We start from the raw sequence: 24,103 nt of genomic DNA on the forward strand, positions 1-24,103 counted from the left end.
CATACGTGTATGTTACATCGGCTTTTTCCTCCATATCATTTGTATTATTTTATATTGGGTTTCAGATGGGATTTATGTTTTATTATGAATTGGATGGACGATTAGGGAATTTAAATCATTTGGGAGAAAATGATTTTTATTTATTTATAGTAATTCGAAAGGATACCAAACTTGACGGACACAGAGACAGAGAGAGAAACAGAGAGCCAGACAGCAGACAGAGCAAGAGCAAGAGAGAGAGAGAGAGAGAGAGAGAGAGAGAGAGAGAGGGAGAGGGAGGGGGGGAGAGAGAGGGAGAGGGAGAGGGAGGGGGGAGAGAGAGGGAGAAGGCGAGGAAAGGAGAAGAAAAACTATAATTAAAATGAAATATTACTTATTATATATATCGTAGGCCTCCTTTCTTGTGATGCTATACAATTATTATTTATGCTCAAACATTCCTACATCTGTTCATTGGCATACACCCAAGTGGGCAGTGGTGGGTCATTTTTGTTCCTTTTAGCTTTCCGTACTGTTCAATTTAAAAGGGCAAGCGAGCTACACGAGAGACATTATGTATTGCTTATTACGGCGCTGTTACATGTGGGAGTTATGGAAACAGTTGTCAGCGCGGAGCCACTGGAGACACAATAGCAGTAGGCCTATATAACATATCGTTATTTAATCACTAGTAATGGTTTGCTGGATTTGGTAGTTGAGATTCACCTTTCTATAGTCGTCGCCGCATCGTGTGCATCTTCTGAGGTTGTCCAAGATTTAAATAAATGAGGTGAAGCCGGGTCTTAAATCATTGGCTAATCGATTGAATCGACCGGCAGTAATTAATTGAAGTCTCCATCAGCTTCTGATATCCCCACTTTCACCTCGTCCCCGCCTAGGCGGATGGTGTGTATAGGTTTAGCGTATAAATTACAACACAAATGGGTCTCGGAGCTGAAAACACAATATCCAGAGGCAAGGTATCAGCTGCTTCTATCGAAGTGTATCTAGATCAAACAGACGCGCTTCCAGGCACCGACCCCCGGCGGCTGGACAACACCATGCCCGAGAAGGCTGAAGAAGAACGACCCACTTGGGCTCGGAACCTGGAGTTCATCCTGGCGTCGGTGGGCTACGCGGTGGGACTCGGCAACGTGTGGCGGTTCCCCTACCTTTGTTACAGGAGCGGTGGAGGTAAGGTCGCGGTAGCTTAAACAGGCCTAACAATACAACGAGATGCACAGTTCCTAGGATGAAATCAGGGGACATTTGCAAGTTTGGCGGTCCATGGCATATCAGCAAATTCACATTTTGTCAATTATCATGGTAGCGTGAATTTAGTGAAGGATTGGGCAGTACATGCTCAATGAATAACTTTTAAGCTTTGGTAAACCTGCCAAAAACATTGCCAAGTTAATTGATAATCGTATAAAGTTGATTGATGTTTTAGCCCATCAGATTGACATGAGAGAAACATGATACAAATTACCGACTGTGTATCAATTAATAATCATGAGAAAGCGAGAAGCCTTTGCCCTGTCCAAAATCTATTCATATTTACAGAAATCATCTCTTTTTCAATCGTGGGGACTATCAATACGCTATTTCGTATGGTCTTGTTTAGTTAAAAATACTTGTTTATTATCCCCAAACGTCGATGTCTGTCTGTATGCCTGCCTGTCTGTCTTTCAATCTTAATTCCGAGAATGAACAATTGTCAGTTCAGTTACCATGGCGACTCACGCTCAACAAAAATGTACAAATTGTTTCCCACTACCGACTTCCCACCTCCGACCATTGAAAAACGCAACATGACCCTTCACATGTTTGTGATGTGCTTTGCCTGTGTAGTAAATGCTCTAGTCACTTGATGGTATGGATAGCAGCATAGACTTGCAGACTCAACGATACCCGATACTGCATTTTAGGAGGTATCTGAAGCATTTTACGCTACTGGTGTTGGCATCGGAACAACTCTAAAATCAAACCGGTTCCCGTTCTTTGTTACTATGATCTATTATGCAATATAAACATCTTAGTTCTATTCTGAGGTTTGCTCATTATCCATTAATTGTTGCCTCATCTTAAGTGTAAATTGTGTTTTCTGTGGCTCAGTATCGGGTGCTTGTCCCCCAGCCTAAATATTAACGATGTCCTCTAGACAAGGTGCCACGATGTCTTTCCACCTTAAGTCCATCAATAACTGTGAGTCGGATGGGATGGAAGCATCAGCTTAATTACTAGTTTTGTTACATTTCCAGTTGCTTGCTTCACGGTAGGGACTCATTGCCTCAGGAACCATCCACCTTCTCATTGACGCGTGTTACCCTGTGGAATCTGGAGTGCCACTTGGGTCATTCCAGAATTGGAGGACAATTTAGGCATCTACACTTCTGAAAAATTGACCCTTTATTTTTTTTATAATTTTCTGTTATGTATTTAAGAAAAACAGGTAATAAACCATCAAATAATTTGATTCGTCCAGCTCAGGCATCAAAGGTACACTTTTTATGAGATGTTTTATTTGTTGTGTGCTATGCTTGTCGCAACCCTGTTACGAATACTCAGGAACCTGAAAAAGGTATCTTTTAAAATATTGTTTAATAAATCCTTTACCATTAAGAAAAGAAAGTCACATTCACATTGACTACTCATTTAATTTCAGATTTGACTTGACTTATATTAATTTAAGCAACTTTTGAAATCTATCTTGCCCAACTTTTCACACACGTTTATTTTTACTAATTTCAGTATTTATTTTCAAATATTTGCTCAAAGACATTATGCATATAATCATTCAAACTATTAAAAGGACAATAGGTTAAACCGTTGTGAGCTGAGAAAATAATTTAAGATTATTTTAATAAAAATGATATGGCAACAGGGTTGAAATTAGAGTTACAGGGTTGCGCAAAGTGGATGCATTACTTTTGATTGTAGATCATGACATAAATGTGACAAATAAATACTCAGGACCAAAGGAATGTTGTTTAATAATATTGTATATATCGTTTCGATGAAGGATCAACAGGATGAGTAGGAATGATAAAAAAATAAACATGTCAACAAGACCACAAACTGGATCTGATCAAATATTCAATGGACAAACATAAAAAATAGTCATATTACAGTAGGCCGACAACCTGGCATTAAAATTAATGAGCATATCAAAAATAGTCATGAACTGATCAATATTTTAAAAAGCTGATCTTATAATGTTCAGATTTAATTTTCGTGGTTGGCCAGAGTATCCCATTACTCTCTTGCGATGGCCATGTGGCGTGAAGTAACGTTCTCTGGGGGAGGAATGAGGGACAGCACATCCTCCAAGGATGTACATTTCACCTGGCAGTGGGTCTCATTCACCTCTTGGATGATCCCTGGGTAGATGATGTGGTCGTACACCAGGGCACACCATTTCCCCACAACCTCTGGACTGTGCCACTGCCCGTCTTCTGGTGTGCTGTAAATGGGGTCTTCTGTGGGATTAAAACTGAAGCACTTTGTTTTTTGGCAATCACACTCCAGATTCCCTGTTGCCGAACACATGCTGCTGACGTCACGATAGAGAATTTTCCCAGGTGAAAGAGTGACCACCTGGTGGAGCCTCATGGTGGGCGCTACAGCTTGAAGGTCAGCTGGCATTTATTTCACTGCATCCTCCACAGCTTGCTTCTGAATGTAAAACAATTTCACCTTCGATTGTCCCTCACTCAGAGCTTGGTACATGGACAATGCAGTGGGAATATCAACTCCTTGGCTGACATGCCTGTCGGCCCTCCTCTTCAATGTGCCACCCACACCATCTGGGGCACCTTTGCCATGGCTGGCTTCGAAATAGTTCCAGGTTCCTCTTGTAAACCCCTTCTTGAAAATTTCAGTACAAAAGAGGTAAAAATTACCACGCTGCTTGTACTGTGTGCAGGGGCCATCGCTAAAAAAATGGATGGTTGTCACATCCGGGAATCTCTCTCGGATTTCACTCAGGATGGGCTCCTGGTGTTGCCATATGGCAGGTGGTCCCTTCAGTCTGGATGCCGATACAGTGCAAAAGGAGGTAGGGGCAGATGCCCCCCCCCACATAGTAAATCCCAGTGTGCAAAGTGGCCGGTTGGTGTGATGCACCAAAATGGACAGCTTGTACTTCAGCGCTGTACTTGCAGCCGTAGTTCTCTGAGAAGTCAATATGGACTGCACATTCATTTGCAGGGAGGTTCAGCTTCAGGGCCCGTGAGAAAGCATATTGCTGCCTGATGTTAAAGAGATGGCGCCTGAACTTCTGGAGCAAAATGGCAAACGTTTCCACCAGCTCTTCTTGGGAGCATTCAAATTCTTTTTTCAAAGTGATCTTTGAGGCTGCTCCAGGATCATTTTTGTGCTCTTTGTCCACAGTGGCCCACTGAAGGTAGGAGACACGATCGGTGGCTCTGTAGTGGCTTGTGAGTGCATAGGTCTTATTGCTAGACTTGTAGTCAAGACCGCCTAAACCAAGACCAAGACACTACCAAGACCAGAGGGTATCAAGACCGAGACCAAGACGAGACCAAGGCCAAGACAGACTGAGTCAAGACCAAGACAAAGTCGAGACGAGACCAAGACGAGACCAAGACCGAGACCAAAAAAACCAACAACCTGTACTTAGCATGTAGTTACACTCTTAGCCAAAAATGTTTCAGTAAGTCTGCAAAGAACTGAAGCTTGCAAAAAAATATCCGTCCCCTAAATAATTTATACCGCTAGCTTACCTCTCCAGGTGTCTCCGCTCCAGGTGTCTGGTGAACGTTGATGTCGTCCCGGCTGTTTCGGTTAGAGAGACTTTGCAAAACTTGCATTTTGCAGAATGCTTCTTTGTTGCCCCTGGACTGCAAATTTCTTTGTGTTCGGTGAATGCAAATTTAATGATGGAAGAATTCGCTGACATTATTATTACTACTGTAGGACTGACTGAGACTGACAGCTACGACGTAAACCTAACGTTTCGCGCTGGCTACACTTGCGTCTTTTGATTGGATGAGCGCCAGTTTCTTAATCACAACAAAAATACATGTATGTCATTGATTGGTTGCATTTGAAAGGTTGCATTTGAAGGGCGTGAAAGGCGAAATAATTTAATGTTGCATTATCGAATATTATGTTTTGTATCATGGACATTATTTGTTGCAAATCTCCCGACCACTCTGTCGACCTGAGACCGCAAGACCAAGACAAGACCGAGGGATCCGAGACCAAGACAAGACCAAGACCAAAGACGGTCGAGACTGTGACAAGACCGAGACCACGTAAAAGTGGTCTCGAGACCGGTCTCGAGACCAAGACCGGTCTCGAGACATCCAACTCTACTTATTGCTGCATTCCTCACATTCCCCATACATACATTGCTTGCTTGTGGTGCCACACATCATGGCTTGTGTCAGGCTCTCCAAATTGGATGTGTCAATGATGTGCATCTGGTGAAGCTTTTTGGCAATAAAGCCTAGATTTTCATGTTGTTTGCATATGCATGTTTCACGATCTGCCAATGTTGGATGCACAACCCAGTAGGGGCGAAGTGTGCAGAACAGTGAGTATGATAGACAGGGGTTGGTCTGCTCAGCCAGGAACTTCAAATGGAGGTTCTTCAATGAATCCACCAGTAATCTTTTCTGCATTTTCTTCTTTCCTTTTGTCACCGTTTGCTTTTTTCCAGTTGTGATCCTGCTGACATCATCACGTGAAAGGAACAGTCTCACCGTTCTCAGTGTGGCAGCAATCCCCTTGTGCTTCTTCCTCTGGTACCTGCAGACATTTTCATTTGCCAGTTTTTTTGGTGGTGACTATTCCTGCAATGACTTGTCTGTCACTCTCTCTCTTTGAATGTGCGTACTTGGTATGTACTTCCTCAGCTACTGCTGTATGGAACAATAGGGTTCTCCTAAGGGATGTGCCCGAGATTTCCCGAAGCAACTTGTTGACTTTGGATCTTGGAGATGGATGGTCCTTTTTTGATCATTGGAGCCGCTTTCTGTATTTTTCTGCTCGTTTTTCGACTTTACTCAACTGATCCTGTGGTTTCTGCAACTCCCTGTTTAATTTTGCTTTGGCAGCCCTCCTTTTTCTTATCCCAAGATCATGTTGCCTAAAAGAGACATATAAACATAAATATATTGTCACTTAACCATTTCATCTGCAGCAAAATAGACATCGCCAGCCATTAACTGTAACCATATAAATACTTTCATTATTGATTTCACAGTAGCAACTTATTTGAGGGTAGTAACCCAGTAATTAATAGATACATATGTAGTAAGTACTAGCAATACATGGTGCATGCAGTGGTACTCGATAGTCATAGCAAACACCATACAGATAGCTACAATACTGTTTCATTATCGAAAATGGATATCTTTTGACTTGTAATAATTAAGGATTATACCTATCAAGTAAAAGTGATGCCTATTTCACTGTTCATTGTACAGATACAGTTCCTTTACCCTTCTTTACATATCCTTATGATCTGTGCTTACACTCACTTGCATTCCTCAATAACCTAAACTTATGTCCTGACCTTGAAGTCCCAGGTTGAGAGCTGACTGGATATTCTGGCCTGACTGGAGATTCTGGCCTGACTCGGATTTCTGGCCTGGCTGGAGGATCAGGGCTGACTGGAGGGGTGTTTAATCCTTCAAGTACCCTTTTCCAGGCATTACTCCTCTTATGAGCCTCTTTCCACCTTTTTCGCTGGGCGCGCTGTTCTCTCACACTGCAGTCTTTTTGCTTTTTCTTCTTCCCTGTTTCTACATCTTTCCTCCACTTCTTTCCCCCAAGCACTGCTGTCTCCTCTGTTCATCAGCATCACGCCTGGCACGGTAGCGCCTCTGCTTTTCAGCAGCGCTCAATGGTGTGCAAGAACTCTGTAGAAATCAATTTAAAATTTAAAAAATGTCCTACCTATTGAAAATGATCTGAACATGATTTAAACACAGTCAAGTTCATTTTGAGTTAATAATCCCATCCAGGTAGTTGTTGCAACCTTAACATGCTTAGGCTACCTGGTCGCAATATAAGAAAAAAAAAGGCAATTTATATTCTGGAAATATGGTAATACATTTAAAACATGTAGATCATGCTAAATTATATATACACATTTCTTTTTACTATAGACAATAGATTGTCCCTTCTGAGTGAACTGAAAGAGATGCAACCCTGTTACTCTATTTGATGGGAATCCTTACATCACTGTCATATATTACACTTAAATCTTGTTAAACCTTTTTTAATGTATAATAAATATATATATATATATATATATATATATATATATATATATATATATATATATGAAATGCATTGATAAGCGCAGTCTCCAAAATACATTTGCTTTTCTGATTCTAAGTCTATCCAATTCTTGTAACAAATAAAAAACACAATTCTAAACACAATACCATAGAATGCAAATGCAGGAGAGGGCTGTTTTAACAAGCACTTGTAACATCCGTTCTAGCCTCAGGTTTCAACACAATAATCGCAATGTTTCAAAAAAGTGAGGCTCGAGGTAGTTTCTACCTCAAACAAGGAAGCTTGCAAAGACTTGCAAAACAAACCAAAAAGAAAACAAGAACATACGTTTATATACATTTAATGTGACTCTTTCCTAGATGTAATACAGAGGCAATGTCCTCTTACTCATCATGATTCAGCAAATATTCAGACGATGTCTTCCCATGACACTTCCATTTAACCTTTCTCTGTTACAATGTTTTTTTTAAATGTGATCATTTTATGCTCATGTTTTAGTGGAAGATTTGGTGTTGGACTTTTATGGGGTTTTTAGTTAGTAGTCGTGCTGACAACTCAGGCTGGCTGTGGTAACTCAGGAGAGGGAGCAAGTTGTCTTGCTACTGGAAAGTTGATGGTTCAGTCCTCGTCAATTTGAAACCTGGTGGGAGTGTGGGAATTGGAGGCATTAAGCTTAAAAAGAACAAAATACAATATTCAGCAAACACTTGTCGAAAGCAACTTACAGTGAGTTGAAATACCTCTCATTGTGTAGCAGCTAAGGGCTTGCTCACAGAGGTTGCGTAATTGGTGTTTTTTAAACCAAGAACCTTAAAGTGGTTCGCCGAGATATCTAAGTCAGACGTATTGTTTAATTGCAAATTGTATATCCAGAAGGGGAGATGGCTGGGCTAGCATTTCCTTTCAATAAACTGCTACCATTGGCTTGCAGAAATACAGTTTGTCTAGCTTCTGTTTGTGTGAAATAATACACTTTTAATTACTCTCCAATTCAATCCAATTTTTTTAAATGAGGGCCATCACACATCTATCTGTGATAAACAACCCAGCTAGGAGCAGCTGATAATGTAATTGTGCATGCCACTCATAATATGTAGCCTAAAAGTCACCATACTGTAACTCTGCAAGTCAATGGAAGCGGATAAAGTGAAGCAAACGCTAACTGAGCCGACTCCCTTCTGCACGCACAATTTACCTCATCTTTAACCATGAACCTGTTGCATGCCTTAATACAATGCTTTTGCGATTTCTATTCAACTGTTTCAGGTGCCTTTCTCATTCCCTACTTTACCATGCTGCTCTTGTGTGGCATCCCTCTTCTGTTCATGGAGTTTTCTATTGGACAGTACACACGACTTGGCCCTGTGCATGCTCTGGCTAAAATATGCCCCCTGCTGAAAGGTGAGTCACTTCAAATGCAAAGCCTCCTTACACGTCACAATATGTACATTTAGTTTCTTAGTCAGGTCAGTTGATGTTCAAAACAATAAAATAACCAATGGGTTTTTGGATATTGATTAAAAAAAAGAAGGCTGTTTGTGGTATTCTATCTGTTCAAATATAGGGTTATCACTAGTCACTCCCTTCTCGCCACCTGATTAGAAACAATACCAAGCTGAAACAATAGGTAAAGGTGTTCTCACCTTTAACACGGTCGACAATATTTGCTTTGGTAAAAATTTAATCATACATGCAACCAGTGTCCAAAACACCTAGAACTACTAGTAGAGTGTTGTATTTGTATCTGCCAGAGAGGAATATCAATCAGGAATTAACATTGGACCATACATAAAACATTAGTTATTATATATTGTATCTAAATGCAGTATTGGCAGAAACACAATTCCATTTTTGATTGTCTGCCCCACCATTTCTATGCTGAATACAACAACAATAGCACTCTTTTGACAATAAATCCCATACAAACATACCATAAGACCATAATCTCCAGGCAGAGATTGTTGGTTATCGTTGTATTTAGCATCAACATTATATAAACAAAAATGGAATGTGTTAATGTTAATTACATTCAATGGAGACATGCTTTATCTGGCATACATCTTGGTGGACACTCCCAAAGGGCAAATTTTGAAGTAGCTTTTAATGTTATCATCAAATCATTCTAATCAACATAACCTGGTTCAAGATGTATTAGTTATATAGAAAGATATTGATATCTGTCATCGTTGTTCTGTCCTTGGGTATTGCCAAAAGCTACGTGACCATAAAGAAGGGAAAAGACAAGTTCTTCTGATAAGAAAGAATAATACGACCAAGGATATATAGACCTCTGAAGAATAAGTCCCGCCTCCGATGCTCCCGGTTACCTCGGTCAAATGTCTGGGAAATAAAATGGCGATTTTGAATGATCGTACACAACAAACTCTGTAGGTGGCGAAGAAGTGAAAGCTGCGTCACATTTTGAACTTCACACTTTTTCCATCTAGTTTCCACTGGGGTTTTGGATTGTCGGTGTCGTTAAAGTAGTAAACGATTATTAATGCTAACCGGGAGCTAGTTCCGATCTGCGCAGAATTCATACGTCATACTTGTTAGGGAGGAGGGAGAGTAGATGTCCTTGCTCGCAACCAGTCACAACCTAAAGTGATGGTAATTCACGAGAGATTTCAGTGGTCTATCAAACTTAAACGCTGGCAAAGTTCAGCCTCTTTTCTCCACGACTTAACTTTTTGGATTGAGCGTGATAAGCGTGTGTCGGCTGTTATTGGGATTTAGATCGATGTGATCGATTTTAGATATGAACGAGCAGCGTTGGTGACACCTCCGTTGGCGGGCTCTAGTGCCACTTAACTCCATTTTGGTGAAGACAAACTATGAAACATTGCCGTTGCTATGCAACCTTGACTTGGAGAGCCGTGACGTCCTAAGTCTGAGCAGATCCGCGTTAGCATAATGCTTCTTCATAATAGTTAACTACTTTATCGGTACCGAAAATCCAAAACGCCAATGGAAACTAGATGGAAAGAGTGTGTAGTTTAAAACTTGAAGCAGCTTTTACTTCTTCGCCACCTACAGAGTTTGTTATGATCATTCAAAAAAGCCATGTTATTTCCCATGGACATTTGACCGAGGGAACCGGGAGCCTAGGAGGCCGGATTTATTCTTCGTCTATTTCACAGGACTTTGATATGTTCTTTCTTCTTCTCAATGGTCGGAATAAATGAATGTTTTATGAACAATGTTTGTTTACTTATGTTTGGTTTTCATCAACTGAAAAATGCATCACTTTCAAAAGATCAGTTGATGGCTGAGAACCTGTTGGAAAGTTGTTGGTAAAATCATTACCTATTTCGCCTAGACATGTTTATATACGTTTGGATCAGAAATTGAGCATTGTGAACTCACAACTCTCTGTTGTCATTGTTAAATGGAAGCATAGTTAATCCAAAAGTCCCTATACAATGATACTCTTTTACCAACAACGCCATCACTGTAGGGCGTAAGTCATGCACACACCCCATGAGTATAGAACCAAATTACGCACAGTCATGCACAGTCAGCTGGTCAGATATTATGTACTTTCCCAACCTAACAAGAACACAGCCATCAACATGTACCCCCTTATCCCCATTCTAAATTGATGTGGCTTTCTATCTGGTGCTAACAAACCATTTTTCTCCATAGTTGTTTCTCCTTTGAGACAGAGATATTCTACCCGGTCAAAACGTATTGGTTCCGTCCCTTGATTAATCCAATCATTTGTGCCTGGTTAATTCTCTGTGCTAGCAAATGGACAAAAGCAGGTAGTTATTTCAGAATATCTTTTTAAAATGTATTGTAACCATGCATTATACATGTTGAAGGCTTATATATGTATCACATGATTATTACTTGTAACAAAATGCATTTTTTGCTTTTAATTCATGAAAAGTGTTGAATTTGGAAGGTTGTGGTCATATGGCCATCTGATGTTCTCATTTAAGCCTGTTTTTACAAATTGGAAAAGATGACAATGCAAATCAAATATATTGATACTAAAGGTAATATTATGTAGGTCCTCAATACGTTACCTGTGAATAATCATGAACCATAATACACTTCAGAGACTCTGATTACAGTGGATGACACTTTGGTTGTTTAGTTATGGTTATCTAGATGTAAAATCCCCTAAGGAATAGTGATTTTAAGGCAGCTAATTACTAGACCCGAACAAAGGTGTCTAATTCTCTAATGACATCCCATATAGCCCATCATATGTTGTCATAGCAGCCATGATCAAAACCTCAACCTCGAAACTTTGTTTTTACTTTGTCTCACAGTAGCCAAATGTGTAGTAATTCACAAACCATTTAAATTAGTCAAGAATTCTACCTAAGTTACCTTGTAGCTCTGTCTACGTTGTTTGAAAAAATATGTTTCAATGCAAGCTTATTTACCCTTCAGACACTAAGGCCAATTAGAATGCTTGACTACAGGCAGGAATCCACTGCTTTAGTTGCTAAGCTTCTACCCCTGTCTAAACTAAACCATCTGGCTTTTTACGTGGGTCCAAAAGAACAAACTGTTGGACGGAAAAAACAAAACAAAAACATTACGCCACCTACAGTGTCTGGCTGCTCCGCATATTGGATCGACTCAATGTGAACGACACAGTGATCACAAAGGGCAGTGAGCCTGTCGTGGCCTGTGGACAGTTGGTTCTGGCTAATCTTGGAGCTCAGGGATGGGTTTAGTTAGGGGCGCGATCATTATGCTATCGTAGAGCTTGTTTTCCACTTACCCCTTCCTCTCTAAATCCAGCAACGCAGGGGCCAATGGAGCGGGGCATTCCTGCCTTTCACTATTCAACATGAAAATATTTTGATAGCAGGGCCACATTTTCGGGATACTTAACAATCGGTGTGCTTTGTTTTCATCTAGGAATTGGGTCAAAAGCTGACTCAAGGTCAGGCCTAATGGATAAACGACGTTTGAAATGATTCCAAAATCACAATGGTTGTTTTTTTGGAATGTTGTAACAAATTTGATTTATTGATTGCCGTTGGGATGTCAATTCAATTTCGTTTGACCAAAGGATGCTTCCAAAATAAAATGCCTACCCTAACTTTAAGGGCAAGCAGGAAAACTTGAGCTTGAACTTGAAAGCGGCTATATAGCATAATGTACTTTGTAACCTTTTTTTCATTCTCAAACCTATAATATAATCTTTAACAGACTTGTGAAATAACTTCTTAAATTCCTTATCATTCATACTCAATTACTTTAGATAAATTATTGATGACTTCACATTCATCGTAATGACTCAGCATTTACTCAAAACGCCCACCCTAAATGACCTCACTATAGTTCCTGAGATGAAATATATTGCGTAACCTTTTTCCCCAGGCAGGTAAAACATGATGTGTCCATGAACAGTTCATTTGTGTCAAATGACCACATATTGTGCAATAGCCAATCACGTGCATGGAAACTTACCAGGCTTTCCCATCCCCCCTCCTCATTACAATGTACAGGTGTGGGTGTGGCCACCACCGTCATATCCTTCTTGATGTGTACATACTACAACGTCATCATTACCTGGGCATTGTTTTACTTCCTCAACTCCTTCTGGACAACCCTGCCCTGGCAGTCCTGCAGCAATAGCTGGAATGCTGTTGAAAACTGCTCAAGTGGTCTCACTGGCAACGCCTCCAACCTGCAGTCAGCCAGCCAGCAGTTCTTTGAGTGAGGAATGAGTCCTGTCATGTTTGTCCAACGTTTTCTTTGGCTGTTAAATGTCACTGAACTGATATTGGGTATGGGAGAAAGATTCCTCCCCCAAAGGATGGGCTTGTGGTCAGGGTGTTTGGAAAAAAGCCAAAAAGTTGAGAGTTCAAACCCCAAAGACCGCAGCCTACAGGCATCTATGAGTCAGACACCTAACTGCCATCTGCTAATTCATGGATAAAACAAAACACACAATTAAATCTGTTGGTTTGGATGTCTGCTAAATAGCTTGATTACAATTCCACTACACAAGATAAGAAGGATCAAACGTACGTTATTTTCTCGGTAGATTGGTCTTTAAAAACGCTATGAACAATTTCTGTATTTTCATACATGTTATGTCTCTCAGTCGGAAGCTTCTGGAGAAGACGGATGGCATCGAGGAGGCCGGAGGTGTCCGCTGGGAGCTGTTTGGCCTGCTCCTTGTGGCCTGGGCCATTGTCTATCTGTGCATCTTCAAGGGCGTCAAGTCTACCGGCAAGGTCAGAGCACCATCTCCATCAATCTAGAAACAGATACTCAATGTTTACTACATACGATTTCATGTGAATAACAATATGTTTGTATTGTCATTATTATTATCATAATTATTATTATTCATAATTTGTATTATTATTATGATATTCATATTATTACGAATAATAATGACCCTATTATTATATTTACTGTTACTGTTATTATTATGGTAATATTTCTTATTATTTTTTACACTTATTTGGACAGTGTTCTGCATATTTTCTTCCCACATTGCTCTTCAAAAGCTTTGAAAAAAGTATTTTGGCTAATACTAATAGAGAACAAGGCACACACGTGACAGCTGCTTCCCCTTTGTTTGTGCCGAGCAGGTGGTGTACTTCACAGCACTGTTCCCGTACTTTGTGCTGTTCGCCTTGTTAATAAACAACGTGCAACTCCCTGGATCAGTCAATGGCATTATCTACTTCCTGACCCCTGTCTGGGGAAAGCTGTTGGAAGTCCAGGTGAGGTGTTCAAACTCTTTTTTGAGCCTCTTTAGTATCATCTTTCTTTGAGTAGTTGTAGGTGGTGCCCTAGCATGTGATGCTGTAGTCCACAGCAATGACATCCTTGGGCCCCATGGCAGCATCACAAAATGGCTGACCTTCCACGTCCTTGCGGCAGGTGTGGGTGAATGCCGCGGCCCAGGTGTTTAACTCCATCGGTATTGGATTTGGCTCCATGATCTCGTTGGCTAGTTACAACAAGTTCAACAACAACATCCTCCGGTATGTTGAATATCAGGGCCGAGAGTAAGCATACCGATTTGGTATGTGGACTAGTTTCTGGGGACTTTTCCTTCCTGAAAAACAAGTATTGCTTTTCTAGTCAAACGTGTGTTGCCAAATTTATGTTTGAAAAACAAATGAGAGTTCAAATGTGTATTGTCACCATTTTTATTTTTGTGTTTATTACCATTTAAGATCCAAAAATAATCTATATTACATGTAAATAATATCCAACCGTGCTTCGTTTTCTTTCTTAATTCCTTCTTTTAGGGACACTCTAATCGTTGCGCTCACTAATTCGGCAACGAGTATACTAGCTGGATTTGTGATATTTTCCGCCATCGGCTACATGGCTCACGTCCATAACCTGCCGGTGGATGACATTGCTACAGATGGTGAGTGTGAAGAGAGAGTAAGCCAGTTGTTGTGAAAGTTGTGTACTCTTGCTTGGCCTCTTTCTCAGTAGCAGGCTCTTTGTTGCCATTCTATAGGCTCTGTCTCTCTCTGTTGGGATGGGTTTTACCAGCTAGTGTCCATAGCTAAAACTGTAGCTACAACTCAAGGCACTAGATGCTGCTAATGGGAAACTGACAAGTTTGAGTAACTGTTTTCATTAAAGATTAAGTACAACTACACTGGAGACGGAACAAGAGCTAGTAAAGCATCCATTCCAACTGAAAGAAAAACAAAACGTAACCAGATATTTGTTTGAAAATAGAAACCTATGTGAGGCTGACAGGACATTAGAACCCCCGGAAAAAAATAACAAATGGATTTGTTCCAAGAGGAACCAGAATACTTTATATTGCCCCAAAAGTGATAATTTTCACCAGTAAAAACAAGATCAACCATTTAAAAATGTGATGTGACTGTGTTTATCTGTTTCGAATCATCGATGGCATCAAGGCACCGACTGTTTAAACCCTTGACCAAAGAAAATGCTATTTAGCCCTGTGAAGATGTGTGAGCAGGACGCAAGGACGCACATGAAAGAACAAGAATGTATTATTAACAAGGTCTGGGTGTCAACTGCATGCTTCTTTTGTCCTGCTCAAGGCCTTATGATTAACTGCACCCACTAATTATTGATCAGCAGAAGAGCTTATTTTCCGCTTCGTCTCAGTATAACATTCCTGGCGTTCTCCTGGTTTTTTATTTCTTTATTCTGCGGGTTCAACACCTCCGCTCTGGTAACCGTTCTCTGGTGTGATCTCTCCTTTAGAGCCAGGGGTTGGGTTTAACTATGTCTAACAGAGTTCTAAGTGTCTCTGTCTCTGTGTCTGTGGCTCCCTTTAACTGTGACTGAAACTGTATCTGCATCTGGGTCTTAGCTGCTTTGTTTAGAGCCTGGGTTTGTAACTGTGTCTGTGCTGTGTATCCTGGCCCTAGCCTGGGGTTTGTTTGTTGAGGCCCCAACCTGTAGTTTTTAACACTGTTTTTCCTGTGTTTCTAGACTCTGGCCTGGGTTTTTTGAGTCCAGGCCCTGACCTGTGGTTTTTAACTGTGTCTGTCCTGTGTTTCTAGGCCCTGGCCTGGTGTTTGTGGTGTACCCAGAAGTCTTCTCCACCATGCCGGTCCCCCAGTTATGGGCTGCACTCTTCTTCCTGATGCTGCTTTGTCTCGGACTTGATAGCCAGGTTTGTGTGTGTAGCTCAGTGGATCTCAACCTTTTGGGGCCATTTCTCCCAAGTTGTGGTTAAAGTTGTTTGCACATGCAAATCATTAAAGTGTCACTTTGATTCAGCCCAAAATCAAACACTTTTTGAGAAAGATACTGTTTTGGGCTGAGGATTCTTGGAAGAAGGGGGGGGGGGGGGGGGGGGGGGGGGGTTCCTCATTGTTATCCTACAGTGTCCGAGACAAGGAAGCATAAGCATCTCTCAGATGCTTATGACACATCCAGACACACCGTGGCAGGATACTATAATCGTCCGAGATGCTTAACCCTCTCTAGGAGGGCACCGTCAACAACCGCTGTCCAGCTGCTGTCGAAGAGTATACTAACAGGCCCTTTGACGTCACTAAAGGAACCCGAACTGTTTCGGAGTAGATTTACAAACTGGTCAGCAGAGACTGGCAAAAACAAAGGATATTTATATGTGGAAGATAAATGACAGGGTTTCCCACAGCACTTTACAGCTGAGGCGGCCGCTAAGCAACACACGGCTGCCGCCTAACTATGTCGTCAAAAAAAACCGGAAAAAATGATGTTCTTGTTTCAGTTGTTATTGTGACAATGTTGTTTAGCACTCTACTTTTAAATATTTGTATAGTTAAAATTGCACAACATCTTTCATTGTTCTTGTTTCAGTTATTTTGACAATGTTGTTTGCAACCCCCCCGTTCTGTCGGCAAACCCCACCACCTTAACTAACATTTTAATGCGGCAAACCCTGAATGGTCAATCAAATGCATTTATATAGCGCTTTTCCAACCAGCGACCACTCAAAGCCCTTTGCAATTATTGCCTAACATTCACCCATTCATACAAACATTCCAGCATGGAAAAACACTAAGAGTCTTCTGTGCCACCAGTATTTAATAATATTAAGGCTTGGGACCAAGGCAGAATCACCCAGAGAGATTCAGATATAGACAAAACATCTATTTGGTTTGTTCAGGGACAGATTGGCCTGAAGAATCTGCCCAGTTTTCTTCAGGGCGTTGATTACATGATATGTGAATGGCAAATGAGCGAATGAGTGTCTGATACAAAGGTAGAGAATCTTCAGACGAGGATATTGATAAATTAGATGATGATACATGGCAATAATCCCAGAATAACAAACATGACGGTAGTCATGTTTGTTTCATAATGGGAGGAATCCAGTAGCGAACCGTGACTCTTATACCATGTGACCCTCGGGGAAAGGGGGCCCTCTGACCCCCTTTCCCCGTTGTGACAAAAGCAGACAACAAGTTTAGCTTACTGTGTCCTCTCTATAGTACTGCAAAAGGTACCTCGGATAATTCCAAATAAGTGAAAGAAAAAACAAATACGCTAGTCCAGCCATAGCAATGCAACGAGCAAACAGTACAGAGAGAGTGAGAGTTATCATCAAAACAACAAACAGATATCTCTTAAGCAAAATGCAAATCCTCCTGACACATAATCACATCATCACACAAGCTGTGTGTGCACTTCAGACTTGTATATACTTATTTATAGACAACGGCCTGGGGAAGCAGAACGCGTGACCGAAGACAAATAAAACACCAACAGTAAAGCTTTTGCTCCTTGCTCATCTATGGGTATCGCGATAGTTGATGGAGTTGAAATGCCTTTCGAAAGGTTTGGTTTTCTGAACCAATTTTAGCCCATGTGTGAGTCTCTCTGTTATTAATTCCAACTTTTTATTAAGAGTTAACCTAGAAACCGCTGTAGATAACAAGTCAGAAACAATGTCCTCCTCACCAGCGGTTACGTTACTCGCGGCGGCTGCCAACGTGAAGTAAACCAAGTCATGCCCATAAGCTTTTACCCAGTTTATTGGATTCGTGTCCCTCACAGCGGGCAGAACATGTCACATAGCTGGCAATAACGAAGCCCACCCATTAAGAGGGAAGATATGATTCGTAAATTTTACTGAAACTAGTCTCATTGAATTACTATTACTCAACCTCTGTGAAATATAGCGGGCTGCATAGCATTTTCCTCCCCAGTCAAAAGCATTGTGATGCTGACAAAGGGGCTTATATAAGACTTTATATATAGGGCATATATGTAGGGCTTATCTTTTTTTTTTTCGAATGAAAGTCAGCAACCTCCCACAACACCATAGCAGGTGACATCAAGGTTTGTAAAACAGGTCTAGCAAGTCATGCAAGAATTGTAAAGAAATTATCTCAACCTCTTAAAAAACACATTTTTACATTGATACAAAAAGAAGAAACAGTGGTTGTGGCGGAAAAGTACGTTTTGGAATATATTTCCTCAGACTATTTTTAGTATTTGCGCTGATGAATTGTTATCACTCATCTCCATATGATAACAATACATCTCCATGTCCCTGCCCCTGTCTTGCAGTTCTCCATGGCGGAGGTGGCCGTCACCTACATCGTGGATGAGTTTGGGGCCAAGGTGCTGCGCATCTTCAAGAGGAGGGAACTGCTGGTGCTGGCCGTCTGCTCAGCGTGCTTTCTCTTCGGCATCCCACACATTACCAGGGTGAGCTGAAGGACAGACCCCCTCGCCTCCTCTTTGCTTCATATTCTCCAGAGCTATGGGACCTATTCACCTAGAGGCCATCATGGTTCTATCTTCTTTCTAAACACATTCATCTGCATAGATAGATAAACATAGAGCCGCATTGACTACTTCAAACTGTTGCTGCGATACGCCAACGTCACTGCCATATTCAAGAGGCTGTAAGACTGGCCTGCAAACAGGTGAGCAGCGTTTTTCCTGGTTAATAAGCACTTTATCCACTTTATCTGTGGAGGACAAGTTCTGTGCTCCACCGATTTAGTCAGTGATTCAGTTTTTATATTAATTTTAAATCTTATTATATATATTTTATTTTAAATAAATTAAAATAAATACTATATTTTTTACTCGCTGATCCCAAATTAATGAAGTAGGAATAAGAATAGAAGTTGGTTGAGATTTGTAACTGTTCTAATGCTTTTTTAATCCACAAAAGATGCCCTTAACTTGTTGGTAAATGAGCCAAAGGCCAATGCGGCAGTATCTCATTATATATTTATTAAACTAGAACCGTAATCAGTGTTATGAGGGCACCTTTGTTTGTCTTGCCATGACGCATGTGTGAAAAGGAGCTATCGTGGGAGCTAGCTCACCTTAGCTTTGGATGGATCGTGTATCATTCGCATTCGGATGTGTTTTGTTTCACTAACGATGGAATAATAGGAACTTCCGTGTTTGTTGTTGTCTATGTTGTTTTTGGGGTTTGCCAACTGTTTGTGTGGATTTACAATTGCCCCTTGAAACAAATAAGGAGCTCTGCTATTCTCTCTCCCACGTGCTCTCTCACTGCGCCTCTCTCAGGGGGGCATCTATGTGTTCCAGCTCATGGATCACTACACTGCCGTGGTCTCCCTGATGTTCCTGGCCTTCTTTGAAGTGTTGGCAGTCTGCTGGATCTTTGGTACTTCACATTCGTTCATTCTCATCATTTTTCTCACTCTCTCTCACTCACACGCTCGCTCTCTTTCGCTCTCTCTTAAAGACGAACCCATTGCTTTGTTTTTTTGGTTAGGTTAATTTTCTTATATAAAGTTGGAGTTAATAACAGGAAGTCCCACATCCGAGCTAAAATTGTTTCAGAAAACCAAAGCTTTTGAAAGGCATTCAAACTCCACTAACTATCACGATACCTGTGGATGAGGGTATAAGCAAGGAGCAAAAGCTTTACTGTTGGTTTTTGATTTGTCTTCTGTCACGCATTGTGAAGCCCCAGGCCGTTGTCTGTATATATATATGTCTTTATATATGTCTATGTCTATTCTATTGAAGTGCACACACAGCTTGTGGGATGATGATGATGATGATTATTTGTCAGAAGGATTTGCATTACGCTAAAGAGATAGCTTATTTTAGTCTTGGTGATAACTCTCACGCTCTCTGTGCTGTTGTCTTGTTGAGAAGCCTCAAGACCTAGGGAAAAGAACAGTTTGTGAGTCTAGGGGGCCGTGGCCGGATTCTCCGGTGACGTCTACCAGATGGCAGCATCGTGAACTGTAGCCTATTGTGATTTTCTGCGCTTTCCTAAGGCATCATGTGTTGCCGGTGCTTTGCAGTAAGGGGAGGTGGCAGCCAATTACGCAACCCCCCCCCCCCCCCCCCCCCCCCCCGCTGCTTCCTGATATCAACAATAGCAATAGCCTCCCCTCAATGTACACCCTCTAAAAGTGCTTTGTTTTTTGCCGCTGACATGATCACATTGTTGTGTCATCATCCTAATGGAATTGAATCCTAGAGAGAGTTAGTCAGTGGCAAAACAAACCCTTTCAGAGGACAGACATTGACAGGCCGGCATTGCTCCATAGGAAATAGCTGAAGCTGACTCTCTAGAGTTATCCTTTGAAGACTTGCTTGTAGAACTGTTACTATAATTAGAAACGGCTCAACTCCTCATCTGTTTGTTTTTCTAGCTTTTTATGGGTGTGCAACTTTAGTTGTCATTTGTACTGCATTGTATAGCCCAGTGGCTCCCAACCTTAGATTTCTGGCGTACAACTAAATTGTTATCAAGACCTTCAATGGACCACCACATATGCCAATGGTACATATTTATAAATACACATGCAGTGGCTGAGCAAATAGTGCCCTCATCTAATCTGTACACAATTATTACTGCAAGAAAGGCCATGGCCAGATGGAAACAGTTGAAGGAAATCCCAGCAACGTTGCTAATGCCCTGAGTAGGTTTATTTAGCAAAGACAAATGAAGACAAAACATTGATGGAAAACATTACAATGGAAAACATATGATGAGATTTGCAAAGCGACAGTATTTTTTTAATAATAGCAAGCCATAATATTACATTTACTGAACAAAACCAATTATATATGTATACATTTTATATACATTTAAAGAATAAAATCCACCTGTAGTACCCTCATGTACCACCAGTGGTAAGCGTAACAAAGGTTGAAAAACTGGTATAGCCGTTCAGGATCTCTCTCTCGCTCTGTCTCTTTCTCTTTCTCCTCTTTTTTTTAGTTCTTGTTAATTTATTTATTAATTAACTGTATGTTTTTTTTTATATACACAAATGTTATTATTTCAAAGTATTTTGTTAATGAGTAGGTTTTTGTTCCAGGGGTGGGTCGAATCTCCAAAATGATAAGGAGAATGCTTGGGAAAGAACCAAACCTCTTTTTCCGTCTTAACTGGATGGTGGCCACCCCCCTCCTGGTGCTGGTGAGTCATTTATTAGCTCCTTTACGATTTCTATCAGTTCCGATTTCATAGATTAACAAGAGATTAGATCTTATCATCAATATTGATAGTATACTAATGAAAAGAACATAGGACGGCCTAGTCAGGTTTGGATGTCAGACACCTAGCCAAAAGGTTCTTGGCTCAAAGTTCAGGTGGTTTATTGTCCATGAATGGGGAAATGTTTTGCTGCCAGGATCACAATACAGAAACATAGCACACACAGCGCGACAATAAGAAAACCTTCACTATAAGCTGCCGTGAATAAAAGCAACGTCATGCCTCAATAATAAAAACGCAATCGCAGGTCATCCTGGTGTCCAGCATCGCGCAGTACAGCCCGGCACACTACGGAAAGTACGTGTTCCCTGTATGGGCGAACGTGGTGGGTTGGGGGATCTCCCTTCTCTCCATCGTGTGGATCCCCCTGGGAGCTCTGCAGGAGATCTGGAGGAACGAGGGCACCTTGCTTCAGGTAACCACCGCACCAACGCCCGCACTCTTCACTCTCTCCGCAACATCTGCTTCTACCACCACACAGAGATGTGGGACCGGCCTTGCCCCATTTTTCTTTGTAATCGCATGACTTGAAGTAATTTTAGAGTTTCTCGTCTGTTCAAAAACTTTGAATCCCCTCAATGTGGATGTCTCTCTGCATTGACCTGCGTTGTGTGCCAAAGGAGTGGGAACAAGCTAAACCCTGACGTTGAACCTGTAATATTGGTTATCATATATGTCAGAAGTCTACCCTTTGTGTGTGTGTGTGAATGTATATATGTGTGTGTGTGTGTGTGTGTGTGTGTGTGTGTGTGTGTGTGTGTGTGTGTGTGTGTGTGTGTGTGTGTGTGTGTGTAAGTTTGTATGTATGTATGTTGGTATGTTATGTTTGTATAATTGTTTCTGAAACCTCCATTTAACATTCCGCAGAGAATAAAACATGCAATGAAGCCAACCATAGACCTGGATGCTGAAGATGACCATCCAGAGGAGAAGAAATTAAAGTTCCCATTGATAACCATTAATAGCCATGATTGACTTGGCCACTGGTGAGCCAAGCTGTGCTGGGTTGGTATGCATCAAACATAGTTTTAATATGTTCTTCAACTGGCATCCATATGCAGAGAGCTCAATTTACATAATTTGTTTTTAGGTTAAGGGTAATTGGGGTAAGGGTATTTGGTTTTAGGTTTCTATGGGAGTAATGTTAACTTTTTGGTAGGATTCTTATTTTCATTAGCAAAATATATTGAATGCCATTTGTGTTTCAATATATATATATATATATATAAGCTATTTGTAACTTTTTAAACTTTTTCTCATGCTGTTTTGACTAACAAGTGGCCCTTTAACAGATTCATTAGGTCAAGGCTAAGCCTACTGAGTCGTCTTATATGATTCTTTTGTACTGGGCATTTCACCACAAGGTTGAGTTTTAGCCAATTAGGGAACCTTTAATCTTGTGCCATGACGTTGAATTGGCCTAACAGGCAGGTAATCCAGATTATTGCCCCCTCTGCTTTTTTATTCATTTGTTTTGCACCTTCCCATGATCCATGACCTAGATCTACTCCGTATCTTCCAGGGTTCTTGAAGAGATATTAGCACTGAATATTGTTTTAAATAGTCACATCTGTGTTTGCAAAGGTCAAACAATGTCTCTAAAATATGTTATACCAAAGAAATTAAGTTAAATGTATATTGGGTTCGGAATTATAGAATAACATTGGGATCACTGTACTACTGCCGCTAGATTATGTTATGGATAAACCATGAAATGATAAGCCTTATGGCCATTTACTATGTTGTACTATGGCACAACATGATAAATAAGTCTTTCTTTAGAGCAAATTATAATTATATGTTAAATATTATAAACTAAATCTTTGTGCAATTTATGATGCAAGCCTTTTCTTTTTACTGTTTTACATTTTTGAAAAACCTGTGTTCGCTGCTTAGGAGTTTATATTCACTTAAGTGCCTTAATTCTAGAATATTGATCTTTTCATACATACCTGAATGACAATATTTAGCAAATATTATTATTATAATCAAAATGGATTTTGGAGTTTTGAATGGGTCTAAATGAACATGTTTACTAATTTACTTTACAAAAGAGGTTTGTTTTTTTTACTATTTTACTATACATAAAATAAGCTGTTTTTAATTTCATGTCCTTGTTATATGAGCATAATAAGAGACAATTATGGAATTCACATGTTAAGATCCTGCAAGATGCTGTAACTATAATAAGGGGCAATAATAATTATATATTTGTGTATATATGTATATGTCTATGTATATGTATGTGTATGTATATATATATATATATATATACATGTATACATATGTATAGTACTGAATATCTTACTATTAAAGGTTTTTTAATAGTCAATTGTGTGTAATTTTTTTTAACGAGTCCTACCCATCCAAATAGTTATTTGTAATCGGGACATAGGAAGTTGGTTCTCTTCTATCGTGGACCTATTAAAGTCTAATAGGTCCATGATTAAAGTCTTCTATATCATATTGCACTGCCATGTGTCTATAGTAGCCCAGAAGGGACAAACGGCTCGAGCAACGACGTATTTTGCTTTTTAAGCAATCCTAATCGTTATCCCACTTGTAAGCTATGACCTAGGTGTACATACTTAGTAACAAATTACAATGCATAAATCGATCAATTAATTTCTTCACCTGACCCTTGGTTTATCGATGCTGTCATCGACAATGACATCATTTTGGAAGTACCTAATGGCACCTAAAAGGCATGCCATCTTATCATATGCCATTGGAAAGGTAGGGGTAGTCAGTTGGTTGCAATCTGCAACCTCACCGCTAGATGCCATTAAATCCTACACACTATCTTGAAATATGAACTGGTAATCATTTTGCCCCCCGGCCCCTCCTTCCACTTTTACCTCTACTGCTTGTTGATGTACTGACAAGGGTTTGGGGTTCAGAGCTCGGGCCTAT

The 24,103-nt window shown here is 40.5% G+C and overlaps 1 protein-coding gene across 1 annotated transcript; it reads left to right on the plus strand.

Moving 5' to 3' along the window:
- Window positions 1–670: 670 nt before the first annotated feature.
- LOC307083335 (sodium- and chloride-dependent GABA transporter ine) lies at window positions 671–22,317 on the plus strand. The gene is made up of 13 exons (XM_079747185.1): window positions 671–1,173; window positions 8,521–8,655; window positions 12,729–12,939; window positions 13,331–13,463; window positions 13,827–13,961; window positions 14,122–14,225; window positions 14,496–14,620; window positions 15,750–15,862; window positions 18,253–18,393; window positions 19,234–19,333; window positions 21,012–21,112; window positions 21,438–21,605; window positions 22,058–22,317. The coding sequence occupies exons 1-13, from the start codon at window positions 921–923 to the stop codon at window positions 22,163–22,165; spliced, it is 1,827 nt and encodes a 608-aa protein (XP_079603311.1). The 5' UTR covers window positions 671–920; the 3' UTR covers window positions 22,166–22,317.
- Window positions 22,318–24,103: the final 1,786 nt, after the last annotated feature.

The sequence above is a fragment of the Pollachius pollachius genome (assembly GCF_949987615.1).
Source record: "Pollachius pollachius genome assembly, chromosome: 1".
In the NCBI taxonomy this organism is placed as follows: domain Eukaryota; kingdom Metazoa; phylum Chordata; class Actinopteri; order Gadiformes; family Gadidae; genus Pollachius; species Pollachius pollachius.

What these genes read in the sequence shown, in the direction of transcription:
- LOC307083335 (XM_079747185.1), top strand. Translation starts at nt 921, where the DNA reads ATGGGTCTCGGAGCTGAAAACACAATATCCAGAGGCAAGGTATCAGCT. An exon ending in TTCAACAACAACATCCTCCG is followed by an intron (nt 14,226 to 14,495) that starts GTATGTTGAATA and finishes TCCTTCTTTTAG; the next exon opens with GGACACTCTAATCGTTGCGC. An exon ending in GGATGACATTGCTACAGATG is followed by an intron (nt 14,621 to 15,749) that starts GTGAGTGTGAAG and finishes CTGTGTTTCTAG; the next exon opens with GCCCTGGCCTGGTGTTTGTG.